This window comes from Vigna angularis, chromosome 9, assembly GCF_016808095.1.
Source record: "Vigna angularis cultivar LongXiaoDou No.4 chromosome 9, ASM1680809v1, whole genome shotgun sequence".
NCBI lineage: Eukaryota > Viridiplantae > Streptophyta > Magnoliopsida > Fabales > Fabaceae > Vigna > Vigna angularis.
The window spans coordinates 23,218,799-23,232,487 of NC_068978.1; the positions used below are offsets into that span (position 1 = coordinate 23,218,799).

At 27.6% G+C, this 13,689-nt stretch overlaps 1 protein-coding gene across 1 annotated transcript; it reads right to left on the reverse strand.

Annotated features, from left to right (window-relative positions):
* Positions 1-218: 218 nt before the first annotated feature.
* Positions 219-2,669, reverse strand: LOC108322535 (universal stress protein PHOS34). The gene is made up of 4 exons (XM_017554664.2): positions 2,394-2,669; positions 2,148-2,257; positions 1,930-2,048; positions 219-522 (listed from the first exon to the last, which is right to left on the reverse strand). Exons 1-4 carry the CDS (start codon positions 2,566-2,568, stop codon positions 435-437), a joined length of 492 nt encoding a protein of 163 aa, XP_017410153.1. The 5' UTR covers positions 2,569-2,669; the 3' UTR covers positions 219-434.
* Between the last annotated feature and the right edge of the window lie 11,020 nt (positions 2,670-13,689).

Genomic DNA, 13,689 nt, shown 5'->3' on the forward strand with positions numbered 1-13,689 from the left:
AATTTTTAGAAAATGCCATTTGGATTGGGTCTTCAACTTTTCATTATGAATCTTTTTCTTTTTCTTACTAAAGATTTTTTTTGACAATGGCAGTGCCGTGCAAACTTCGAAACATATCAAGAACATATATGCAACAAGATATAGAAATTATTTAGGATTGTGAATCCGTTTTGTTTTCACATGTTAACCGTCAACAACATTGATATAAATCTCACAAATTTAAAGTAAAATTTTGATGTCACTCACATTAAATTATTCCTTCAAAGTCAAAGAGTGAGAGCTAAAATACACAAAGTATCACGAGACTCATTCTCATTATCATTCTCATCAGACACCAAAATACTTAAGGAAAGGAAATATAACTCTGCTAGATCAAGAACACTGCAAAGAAAATATCATTTCAAACTTAAATGTTCTCTCCCAATTGATTATCTTTACTTGCTGCTGCTTGGTTCCTTCACGATAGTCACAGGGCAAGAAGCATGGGTCATCACAAAGTTGCTTACACTTCCCAAAATGATCCTGTGTTTTAACAGAATGTCAATGAGACTCATATTTCAATAACATAGGAGATATATGAGATTAATATAATTTTATACCAAAATTATCATAACAAGGAGATTTTGAAAAAATTACTTACATAAATAAGTCATACATTGCATTTTTGTACAAAGGTGTGGTTCGACCCTCCATGTTTTTTTGTTTTGTTTTCTCTTTTTAATAAATTTTTTATATGATGGTAAATAATTGGTGTGTTTTGATATGTCACTATAACTAAAATACCAAGTTTCATGATCATGCCTGATATGGGTTTACTAACAAAACAAGTCGTATTATTTTAATAAAAGAAGTTCTAATCTAATGTATCATTTAGTTTTTTACAAGTTTTTCCTACAAATAATAGTATTTTATTTATAAGAAAAATTGAATCCCTATTGCTATAAATAATGTATCCCAATTGTACTATTAATAGCATCCCTATTGTTAAACAAGTGTATAAAATTAAAGAAAATGATATGGTATTTGTTATGATGATTCAAAACTTATGAATCATGCTAATAAATAACTAATAACAGAACAAGTGGGGAGACCCGGTGGTATTTGTCTATCTATCTGCATTAAAAAATCAAAATCCAAGGGAATACTACAGTGTTCAAGGCTAATATAAAGGATACTTGTATTTCATTTTTGTTCTTGCTATGAAAGTTCAACTCCCCTCTTTCAATATCATTTACTATTACTTTGTCTCTATTTCTCCTCCCTCCCTCCATCCCTAGTCTCCATCTTTTTCTCTCCTTTTTCCCATTGAAATTTAAGGCAACACAGGGTGGAGTCCCCATTGATTCAAATCCAAATGGGAGCTTCTCCTCCAACAAGCCACTAGTTCTCAACTGTTTTCCTAAAGACAACAACCACCGTCACCATCTTAACACCAACACCACCGCCACCATCTCCTTCCAAGTCAACCTTACCTCAGATGACAAGAGGCCACACATCGATGAGATGAACTTCTTTGGAATTGAAAAGAAAAATAGAAAGTTAGAAGTTGTCACTCCTGTAACAACTTCTGAGAAACAAAAACACCAGACAAAGACTTCAGTTCAAACAAATTAATGCAAGCAAAGACTACTTACAGGTAATTTTTTCAATGTTTGCACATTTCCATAATCTCTGTATACAATTGCAACCATCTAGTAATTTTTCCAAAATCATTTAAGGTAAATTCCCCAATAAATGCAGATCACAAAAATCCATCACAACAAAGAAAGACATTATTATCAGCAAAACTCTCCAAGAATGCCAACAGAAAAGTCACACTCACAACAAAAGAAAAAGGAAAAGCATATATATCTATCAATGCAAACATTTCTCTTTGAAATAACTGGTTAGAGATGCTGAAAAAGATAATTAGGGGACAAAATTAGGCACCTTTGGATTGTGCTAAGGCCCCTGCTTCCCATAACCAGCGAATCCAGCTTCAGATCTTCAATTGCATCCAGAAGTTTCTCTCTTGCATCCCCCCAGTATATTTTTGTAACAATGTGCACCTAAAAAATCGGCAAGTTCAGACACAACACTAAAACATGGGAACACCCAAAACCAGGGTTGTCTAAATTGAATTCAATTTGTAGAATCAAGAATATCACCTCCTTTTGTCTGAAAGCAGTGTCAAGGATATCAAGAACCTCAATATCAGTTTGAACACCATACTTTTTCATGATCTCAGGCTCTCTGAACTCTTGCAAAGGAATAAGAGCTTCAAAAACACAAAGCAAAATCGAAATCAGACCAGATCTGATCAACCCAGATCAAAAGATTCCTAAAACGTTATCATCAAATGAATAAAATAAATAAACACCGACAAGTAAAATTGACAGAAAATTGATACTCACGAGAACCAGATTTTGCCCATAGCTGGTTGCGAGACTCGTCTATAGAATTGGGGCTGATGTGAATGACATAAATGGTGTCACCCTTATCAGCTAAGTTCTCAAGTGCCCATTTGAGAGCATTCTTGCTGCTGTTTGAGAAATCCAAAGCCACACCAATTGTCCTGTCCTTTGCCATGGTTTGTGTATGAAGTTGGTGAACAGAGTAGAAGTAGAAGAACAACAGAGAAGTTGATGAAGGGTTTAAATTTCGTACACAGTACTATAGAGTTTGGCATCTAATAAAGCGTATATATAATAATAATAGTTATTATTATATATTAGGCTCAAGTGTTTAATTGTTCTCAAATTTAGGGATTAGCGTGAAATTCGTCTTTTTTTTTTAAATTGGTTCAATTTCATTTTCATTTTATATAATTGCACTGTTTGATGATGTGGAAAATCTTAGATTTTTTTTTCTCTCTTCAATACTCTTTCTCTCTCTTTTCTATTCCTCTTAATATTAAATATATGCATTTCTTAATAGTAGTTTATAGCAATAAAAACAGTATAAATAAGTAATAAATGAACTGCTAAGGCATACTTATAATTTTTAATGAATAGTATTTAATTATTTATAAATTTTAATGAATAGTATTTAATTATTTATGAGTTATCTGTTATATATATTTTTGTTTTAATAATATATGTATGCATTATTTTAAATTTTATTCCTATAAATATTTTTATCTCTCTGTTTTGTTACTTAAATTTAATGAAATTGTTAAAAATAAACCTTGTATTAAATTTCGGTTGGCCAATTTTATTTTTTTATATTTGTTTTCTAGTTTTATTTTTAAAAATAAAATAATTATTTTATCAATTTCATTTTTTTAATCATTGTTTATTTTAAATTTTCAATAAGAAATTAAATCTAAAATAAATAACAACTATTTACAATAAAATTATAGAAATTATTTATATTTAATTTCATATTAATAATAATAATAATTTTATTATTTTTAATTATCATAAAAAAAATTAACAGTAATAAATGTGTTTTCACAAGTAAATAATAATAGAGATTCAAAATTTTTTATTACTTTTATTTTTAATTATATTTATATTTATATTTATTATTTTTAATTATCAACAATTTTTTCTAATCCATTTAATTTTTATTTATTCAATTGTTAAATAGATTAAATAAACAATCTCGTAAAAATTTGATTGAAAAAACAAAATTATATAGTTCTAATAATTAACAAATAAATTAAATTGATTATTGCAATGAAAAAGAAAATTTAATAAAGTAATTAAATAACAAAAAAGTAATTAAGCATTATTTAAAACTAATTGATTTATAAAAAGTGCATAAGTAACAGGGGTATAGTGTGTCTGTATAAATTTTGCCTTCGTCTAGTTGTATCTTGTTACTTGAAATCACATGCCCTAAATATGATATTTTCTTCTTTCCAAAACTACAGTTTTTATATTTTACAACCAACCCACTTTCCTCCAAAATCTATAATGTTGTAGTCAAACATTCCAAATGATCATTCCAAGTCTATTTGTAAACTAAGATGTCACCATAAAAAGATAAACTTCCTTAAATAACTTATAAGATATCATTCTTGAATGATTAAGATGTAGTTGGTGCATTACATAAACGAAAGGTAAAACAACCCCATTGTCTTGTACATATCCTATCAATCAATTTGACTTGATTATAGCCACTTTTGAAATCCAATTTGAAAAAAATAGCATGTCATATTCAATTCATCCACCAAGTCCTCTATGTTAGATATAGGAAACTTCATTTTTTTGTGGTGAATGCATTAAGTTTCCTAAAATCTGCGCAATACCTCTAGGAGTCGTGCTTCTTTTTTACCAACACCAAAGGAGAAGCATAAGAACTAATACTTTCCCTTATAACTCTTTTATGAATCATCTCTACACTTGTCTCTCTTTCCTTCTTTTTCAACATTTGGTATCTAAATGATTTTGAGCAAGTTAAAAAAAATATTTTTTTAGTGACTTTTTATACCGGTTGAAATTCACCCGTAAATAAAATAACACTTTTTATACTAATTATAGTTATAACACGTATAGAAAGTAGGTGCGATGATATTTTTGTAATAAAGAAGAAAACTTTCTATATCAATTATTGTTATAAAAGGTGTAGAAAGTAAGCATGACGACATTTCTGTAATAAATAAAAAATATTTTATACCGATTCTAATTATAAACAGTTATGTAGTGACATTTTTGTAATAAACTATAAAACTTTTTATATCGATTTTAATTATAACTTGTATAGAAAGTGATTTCCAATTCTAAAAAGTGGTTTTCACTAATTCAAACTATTCATTTTCTTGAAAATCATTCTCAAACTTTCCAGAAAAGTTTAAATGATGAAACTTTTCGCCCATCAAGATGTTCTTCCTCTAGAGGGCTTATTCATCATGGTCACTAGTGAAATATCCTTCAGTTTCTCCCTTTACCTGTACCTTCCTCCATGATAGCATATTTAGCTTTAAAACCAACTTTTGGTTTGTTGCAAAGGTTGTTGTCTAGCTTCGAAACTTCTGTTGCCACTGTGTTCGCCACCACCACCTCTCTATACTCCTCCACCCATTAAGTTCCAAAAAGTTTTTCCATTTTCAATGCCCAACATAAGCTTTAGATATTGTTATTTTGTAAAAGAAACATTTTTCAGTGTTCTTTGTTTGAAGCTTATTATTTTTTTTTGTAGGATGATAGGAGAATTGGTGAGAACGCTTACTCGCATAATTCATCATCTTCTTCGACTAAGAAATTTACACCTAGATTTGATGTCATGCATTTCATTGAAACCCTCATAGTTGCCCACAAATGAGGATACAAGTGTTTATTTCTCCTTCAATTGGACCACGATGCGTCTTCCTCGTTCGTCATATGTGAGAAAAAATTAATTTTTCCCTCTTTTAGATACATGATAATGGTTGAAAAACCGTTATTTTTATACTTGATTTTGATATTAAAAACACCATTTTTGACTTAGAAACTTGCTTTAACTCATGTTTTTGCTTTAGTTTTGTGAATAAGAGAGTTGAAGGTGAATTTAATGGTTTTTGCTAGATTCCCTTAATTTTGTAGGCTATTGGAATGATTTGAAAGAAGAGTTAAAGTACCGAATGGTTGGAATGCAGAAAAGTCAATCAGAATGCAGAAAAGTCAACCAAAGTGCAGAAAAGTCAACCCGTCAACCATAGTGCAGAAAAGTCAACTAGAGTGCAGAAAAAGTTGCGCTGAGCGCCAGTTTTGAGTGCCGCAGCTACCGCTGAGCGCCATTTTGGCATTGAGCGCCGACGACGTAGGCTTGAACCTATTTTCTATTATTTTTATGGGCTTGGACCTGTTTTCTGTTATTTTTATGTTCTATTTAAGGACTTGCACGTCTTACCAATTATATCTTTTGATGGCTTGAGCACAGAAACATATTTTTCACCCCTTGGGGGTAGATTTGGAGATGGTGATGGCTCTCCTCTTCTCTTTCTAGGGTTTTTCTATCTCTTCCATTCTTTCATTCCATTGTTCATCTAGTTCTTCCATGACGATGGAGAACTAAACCTTATTTGTTGTTGGGAAAGATTTAACCTCTAAACTCTCTTGTATTTGAATTGATTCATATTATTGATATACGCTTCTTTCATTAATTGTTAGAGATATTCTTCTTTGCTCAAATGCTTGTGATGTTTTATTCATGTATGGCATAAATATTATTATTTGTAAGTATTAGGAGATTTCGTACTCCTAGGGTTGGACGATTTGGGGATGTGACAACTCTCCTCTTCTCTCCCTAGGATTGTTATTAAGAGATATCTTACAGATCACGATCTGGGGAATTCTCCTGGAAGCAATATTACCTAGACATAGGAATAGGAGGATCGGTTGCCTTTAAGCTTCTGTGCGAATGTAATGCATAATTAATTGCTAGGGAGACAAGACATTGTAAACTAGTAATTAAGGATAGGCTTTCTTCACCGAGACATCGGGTTTAAAGTAAATTAGAAAGTGGCATTAACATTAATGAAGAAGATGAATTCATATATGCATGAGAGTAGACTAGGTGAAATCTAAACCCCAACAACATATTCATCTCATATTATCAACTTCATCCATTCATTCTTGTGTTTAGCCTCAATTGATCAAATTGAATTCATGTTTATTTATTGCATTGGCATTCAAAAACCCCAAAATTTGTTCTTTAGAGTCTTAATTAGTTGAGTAATCACATAACTGTTTAGTGTCGTGAGTCTCTTGGGAAACGATACTTGATCTTACCATTTATTATTACTTGATACGATTTGCTACACTTTCCGATGTCTTAACAAGTTTTTGACTCCGTTTTCAGGGATTACAAATTTGTTTATCAATACATTAGAGAGAAAACTTTTGTAATGTTACAAGAACTATTTTATCTTTTTTCTTTGAGGGGAATTAAAAAGTTAAAGCTTTTAGGGTTTTGAATGTGGTTGCCTTAATTTTGGCTGGTAAGAGAAGAAGATGAACCATGGTGAGAGAGGAAGACAAAATTTTCTATACTGATTGTACCTTTAATTGATATAAAAAGTGATACTTTCTAAACCGGTATAAAATGTCAATATTTTATATACCTTTTACTTTTATACTGGTTCCATAATTGATATAAAAACCCTTTTTAACAAATATAAAAGGGTTTTTCTGCACTTGTAAAACTAGCGTATCATTAATTAAATCGCTCTAGTGATTACGTTTCCTCTTAGGTGATATGTAGGTAGATTCCACAAATAAATATTGAAATTAGTGTAAAATTGTGAAAAGTTCATGTTGTTGTTCTATTGTTAGAGCTTCCTAAATGACTCTATAAACAACATTAAGAAAAGTCGAACTTTGCAATGCATGTAACACTCAAGTGCCTTGTACCAATTTGAGCTTTTTGTCAGTTCATGAACTTATGCACCTAGTTGCTCTCCTTGCATTATCACCTCTTAACCTTGATAATTAAATCTCATTATACAAATTACACAATTCTAATAAATGGTTAGAGGAAGAGATTAAATACAATTTTTTATACTAGTTCATTTGATCATGCAAACTACATCCAACTCTCAATCAGTTGATTGAATTCCATAAAGCATTTTAATGACGTGAATCACAATATGAGAATTCTTTGGGTTCATAGTCATGATCGACTAAACTCTTGGGTTGTTTAGACTTGTAGTCACTCTTAGTTAACCCTTTAAATACTCTTTCTACAAGTCACTCTTGGTTTAACCAAGTGTTCTTTCCCAAGCCACCATTGACTCAACCATGTATTCTTTTCCATGTCACTCTTGACTTAGTAAGAGTATTTTATCGACTTTCAACCACTTTTGACTGACTCCATTCAAGTATTCTTTTACTAAGTCACTTCTAGCTCAACCAAGTATTCATTCACAAACCACCTCTGGCTCAAACAAATATTCTTTCACAAGTCATTTTTGGATTAAACAAGTGATCTTTGTCAATCAATCACTCTTGATTGAGATGAAGAGATTGTTTGATTTGTGACCATTGATCACACTTTTGCTTCTTGGTGAAGATTATTATTTGTTAATATATGTGAGATTAAACATTTTTTCTCCTAACTTGCTATATTTGAACACTAGTATTGTTTTCCATTGAAACTCTTGATTAGCCCAAAAATATTAGCAGCACTTTTGCATTGTGCGTATTGTGTTATTATCTATATTTTTTTTAAATGGATTTATATAAACTCTTGTATAAAGTATTCCTTGTAGAGAAGTTTTTGGTCATTAAGTAACTTTAGCTCTTTTTAATGCCTTTTCCTTTTTTAAAAAATCTTAATAAATGCATTTAATGTCGATGGAAGCATCTTCAAGCAAGTAATGAAATATTAGAAAAATTATTAAAAGTTTGGAGGTTGCTTAAGAAACTTAGATTTTCCTTGATTGTTTAGAGATAATTACTCCCATTTAAGACCTTAAGGACAAGAAGACAAAATACAAATCAATTCTTATTCGACTAAAGCTGAATTGTATATGCATCAAGAGATCTTCTTTATAAATATATAATCACTTAGCATGACACAAAATATGTGAAATTAATGACATTTGCTACAACGTTCCAACAATTTCTTAATTAATTTTTTATTTCTTTATGTCCATCCACTCCATTTGAATTTTCAAATCCTGTGTGGTTATTATCTTTCCCATACCAATTATCAAAAGTAAAAGTTGACTACCTCCGACATCAGTTTACACACTCATAATTCTCTCAGAAATTGTAGAAAAATCTGAAACATGAAAATTCTTATTTAAAAACTCAAATTCTATATAAATAATCTATCTATAATTCAAACTTCCAAGTGCTAAACTACTTTGTTTATATCAAAATTAAAATAATGTTAAACAATTAATAACACATTTAATTCTAGTTAAACATATTTTAATTTCTAAATTTAGATGTAAAATTTAAAACTTATCTTTATTCTAAACTTTAATATATTTTGATATTTAACTTTTAAAAATAAAGAATATAATAATCTTCATTATTTTTACGTGTTAAATAATATTATAAATTAACATTTAAGGTATAACTTTATCAAAGTTAAAACATAATAAAGAAAACTACGAGGCGTTAAACTACTATTTTATATCAGAGTTAAAATAATGTTAAACAATTAATAACATTTAATTCTTTTTACTTCTTACACAGCCAAATGAAGACATGTGGAAAGAGGACAGAGAGAATCTATCACATAGAAAACAATAAATTAATGCATTCTCATGTCAGTTTCACCATCATCATCACATATTTAAATGAATCACATATTGGTAAATAGTGCCATAGTGGTGGGCCCTCGCGTGGGTATGTGGGCAATGATGCCTTTGCTTAATACAGACAACTATCTCGCGTGCCCGCAACTGAAAACCAAACAGAAAATGAAAAGAAATATTATTTGAGTGAAGGGAACCACATATTGTTTCAGTAAAAACAAGAAAGGAATGTTGTCAAGTATGGAAACTGAAAACAGTGTTTTAAAATTTTAACATGTTCATCGTCTTTTTGCGTACATGAATAAATTATCAATTTTAATTTTATAATGTAATTATCTTATATGTTTTTTTTTACAAAACTAGATAAATTTGAAATATAAATTATCGATAAGTAAAAAAATTTCGAATTACGGAAGTAGGTAATTCGTGGGAGATCAAACGATTTTAAAAGAAAAAGTCGTGTTTTCATTACGACTTCATCCTGACACATCGGTTAGAAGTGAGGTCGTGGATCCAAAAACGATTTTAAGGTTTGGTAATCGATTATCTGACCCGTAATCGATTACCACGTCTTTCTTCATAAAAAATTATAAAAGAATTTAAGTAGTCGTAGGAGTTGACGATTTCTCCTCTTGAAGTCGTGCTCCTGCCTTATTAATTAAAATTATTTATAATTTATAAATAATGCTTTTAAATATATTTAAAATAATTAAAATTATATCTAATTAATAATTAAATTTTTTAATATTATTAAATAAATCAATTTTATAATTAAATTTTTTTTGTAATTAAATTAAATTTCTTATAAAATAATTTCAATTAAATAATTTATAACTATAATTAATGTAATTATGTATTTAAAAATTCCAAAAAAATTATATTTCATTATAATTTATTTTTTGAATTTTTATTATTATAGTATATTTTTTAAAAATTATAATTAATTGATAACAATTTTTTTCATTATAAATAATTTTAAATTAATAAAAATATTAAATATAAACTATTTAAATTAACAAAAATATTAAATAATTAAATTTGTAGGGATTTCTTGTCTTGAAGTTGTGCACCCCACACCCTTTCACTTTTTTAATTTTTTTATTATTTAAAATGATTCACTTTTTTAATTTTTTTATTATTTAAAATGATTTGTAATTTTTAAATAGTGTATTTAAATGTATATAAAATATTTTAAATTATATAATTAATAATTAAAGTTTTTTTATTGTTAAATAAATAAATTTCAAGGTTTTAATTATTTTTGTAATTAAGCTAAATTTTTTATAAAATGATTTTAATTAAATAATTTATAACTATAATTACTGTAATTATGTAATTAAAAATTCAAAAAAGAATATATTTCATTATAAATTTATTTTTGTTTAATATATTAAATTTACTTAAACAAATATTTATTATAAAAAAATTATTATAATTAATTTATTATAATCAAATAAAATAAATTTATGCATTTTTATTTATGTAATTACAATATAACTTATTACAACATCACTCATTCTATGAGATTACACCTCAAATAAGTCCATAAGCCTCATTGAAGCAGCAGAGTTTTGTGCATCCTTCATCCTAGACTTTTCGTAGCCAGATATTTGAAGGATTCACGCCTCTTCTACCATAGTTATCTGAACAAAACAAATAAGTTTCCTTTCATGAGAGAGACCCGAATCCTTCTCAATCCTGTGAATGATTACGAATAAATAACTAGTTAGTCAATATGTCAAAAGTTTCACACATGAAAATCAATATTACTCCTTTAATAACCCATCTTTAAAAAGTACATGTATACTGGCTTAGACCATTTTCTACTCTCACAATATTTATGTAGTCAATGTTTAGCTGCTTTAATAGTCATGTTTCCACAGTACAATAATTTAACTGTTTGTCACGACTTGAAGGCTTTATACTGGTGGGAGGAGGAATCAGAGATGCTAGTCTATCCAAAATAATCTTGACAACTTCAAGTTTAGTCAAATCCTTTTGGGCAGACGAAACAGATGCTATAAACTTTCCATAAATAAAAAATACATAAATTTATTTTATTTCATTATAATAAATTAATTATAATAAATTTTTTTATAATAAATATTTGTTTAAGTAAATTTATTATATTAAACAAAAATAAACTTATAATGAAATATAATTTTTTGTTTGAATTTTTAATTACATTCTTACAATAATTATAGTTATAAATTATTTAATTAAAATTATTTTATAAAAGATTTAATTTAATTACAAAAATAATTAAAACCACAAAATTTATTTATTTAATCATATTAAAAAACTTTAATTATTAATTATATATAATTTAAAATATTTATATACATTTAAATACATTATTTAAAAACTACAAATCATTTTAAATAATAAAAAAATTAAAAAAGTGAAAGTGTGTGGGGTGCATGACTTCAAGACAAGAAGTCGTCAACCCCTACAATTTTAATTATTTTATATTTTTATTAATTTAAATAGTTTATAATAATTTTTTTTATTAATTAATTATAATTTTTTTAAAAATATACTATAATAATAAAAATTAAAAAAAATTATAATGAAATGTAAATTTTTTGAATTTTTTAATGACATAAATACATTAATTCATGCACTTTGAAAATTACTAGCTGCACACCTACAATAAAAATAATTCAAACACCTTCTTTCGTTACATCACGCCATTCCAGTCACTATAATTGTCGCTTTAACTAACCATCACTTCCGCAGAAGAGGGAGAGAATGTCGCAGAAAACAAGAATATATATATATATATATATATATATATATATATGGGTTTGGTAACGTGCATACGTAATATACAAGTTTTTCACCGAATTCGGATATTATAAAATAAAGATTACCATATATAACATAAAACTTCTCCGCCGATTTTTTCTAATCGAGCCTCTCGATCTGTCATTATACCTCTAGAAGTTGAAAGAATGACAATCCCCATGCCTCCTAAAATTCGAGGGATTTGTTGATAATTGTAATATATTCGTAGACCTGGTGTACTTATTCGTTTTAAATATTTGTTGTTTTCTCTATGTTTTCTGATGTTTTCAACAAAACCCTCTCGTAAAAGTATTTTTACAATTTTTTCTGTAATGTTAGTAAAAGGTAATTGAACCATTCCTTTTTTATTCATGTCAGCATTTCGTATATAGGTTATTATGTTGGGTTTTAGTAGACAAAAATACTCTTATATATCATGGATTTTAAGTTTTAATTTTCATTTTTAAAACTAAAAAAAAAAAAGAAACCCTCCAAACCTTTACTCACCTCTCTCATTTCTCTCAACCCTTTCTCTATCATCCCTACTATAGCCCCAATTATAAAAAATCAGAAACACTTGTTGTTAAACAATCTTACAAAAAATGATTTTATAATGAGTTTTCATTTTATAATTTTTGTCTTATCTAATTTTATCCAATTTTCACAAGCATAAAGAAATTAATAATTGACCTGAAAAAATAAAAAATATTCGCTGTTAAACAATTTCTTACAAAAAATGATTTTATAATGAGTTTTCATTTTATAATTTTTGTCTTATCTAATTTTATCTAATTTTATCTAATTTTCACAAGCATAATGACATCAAAGGAATTTGTAATTGACCTGTAAAAAATCAGAAATACTCGTTGTTAAACAATGTCTTACAAAAAATGATTTTATAATGAGTTTTCATTTTATAATTTTTGTCGTATATAATTTTATCTAATTTTCACAAGCATAATGACATCCGAAGGAATTGGTAATTGGCTTGGAGGGTTTTTTTAGAGATCATGATTCAACATATGCAGATGATGAAATTAAAGAGGTTAGTGAAGATGGTGAAATTGAAGAGATCTTGAATGAACCTTTGCCTGAAGGTGAATATGTTAATTACTCAACTCTTTACAAAGGCAAATTGTTTAACGACAAGTGTTTCTGATTTTTTGAATTGAGGCTACAGTAGTGATGACAGAGAAAAGATTGGAGTGAGAGAGATGAAAGAGAAAGAGTTGAGAGGAATGAGAGAGGTCAGTAAGGGTTTGGGGGATTTTTTTTTTTAGTTTTGAGAATGAAAATTATTAAAATATCCTTAACCTTAAAACTTAGAATCCATGATATATAAGGGTATTTTTGTCTACTAAAACCCGGTACACATTGTTAAAATGTATCAACTAAAAAACAGGCGTACGTGCGTTAGCAAACCATATATATATATATATATATATATATATATATATATATATATATATATATATATATATATATATATATATATATATATATATATATATATAATCCTATTGTGAAAAATATGTTATAAATGCAATTCATGTGTTTTTAAAACTTTATTCCAAAAATTTTATTATGAAAATTTGATTTGAAAAATCTTATTCTGAAAATATCAGAAAACATGTTTAAGAAAGTTTTCAAAATATATATTCTAAAAAAACAGTTTGTAGTGTAAGGTTGCATTAAGTTATATATTATAAATTGATCTTATTTATAATCGA

What these genes read in the sequence shown, in the direction of transcription:
- LOC108322535 (XM_017554664.2), bottom strand. Translation starts at nt 2,568, where the DNA reads ATGGCAAAGGACAGGACAATTGGTGTGGCTTTGGATTTCTCAAACAGC. An exon ending in ATGGGCAAAATCTGGTTCTC is followed by an intron (nt 2,258 to 2,393) that starts GTGAGTATCAAT and finishes GTGTTTTTGAAG; the next exon opens with CTCTTATTCCTTTGCAAGAG. An exon ending in CTGCTTTCAGACAAAAGGAG is followed by an intron (nt 2,049 to 2,147) that starts GTGATATTCTTG and finishes CCGATTTTTTAG; the next exon opens with GTGCACATTGTTACAAAAAT.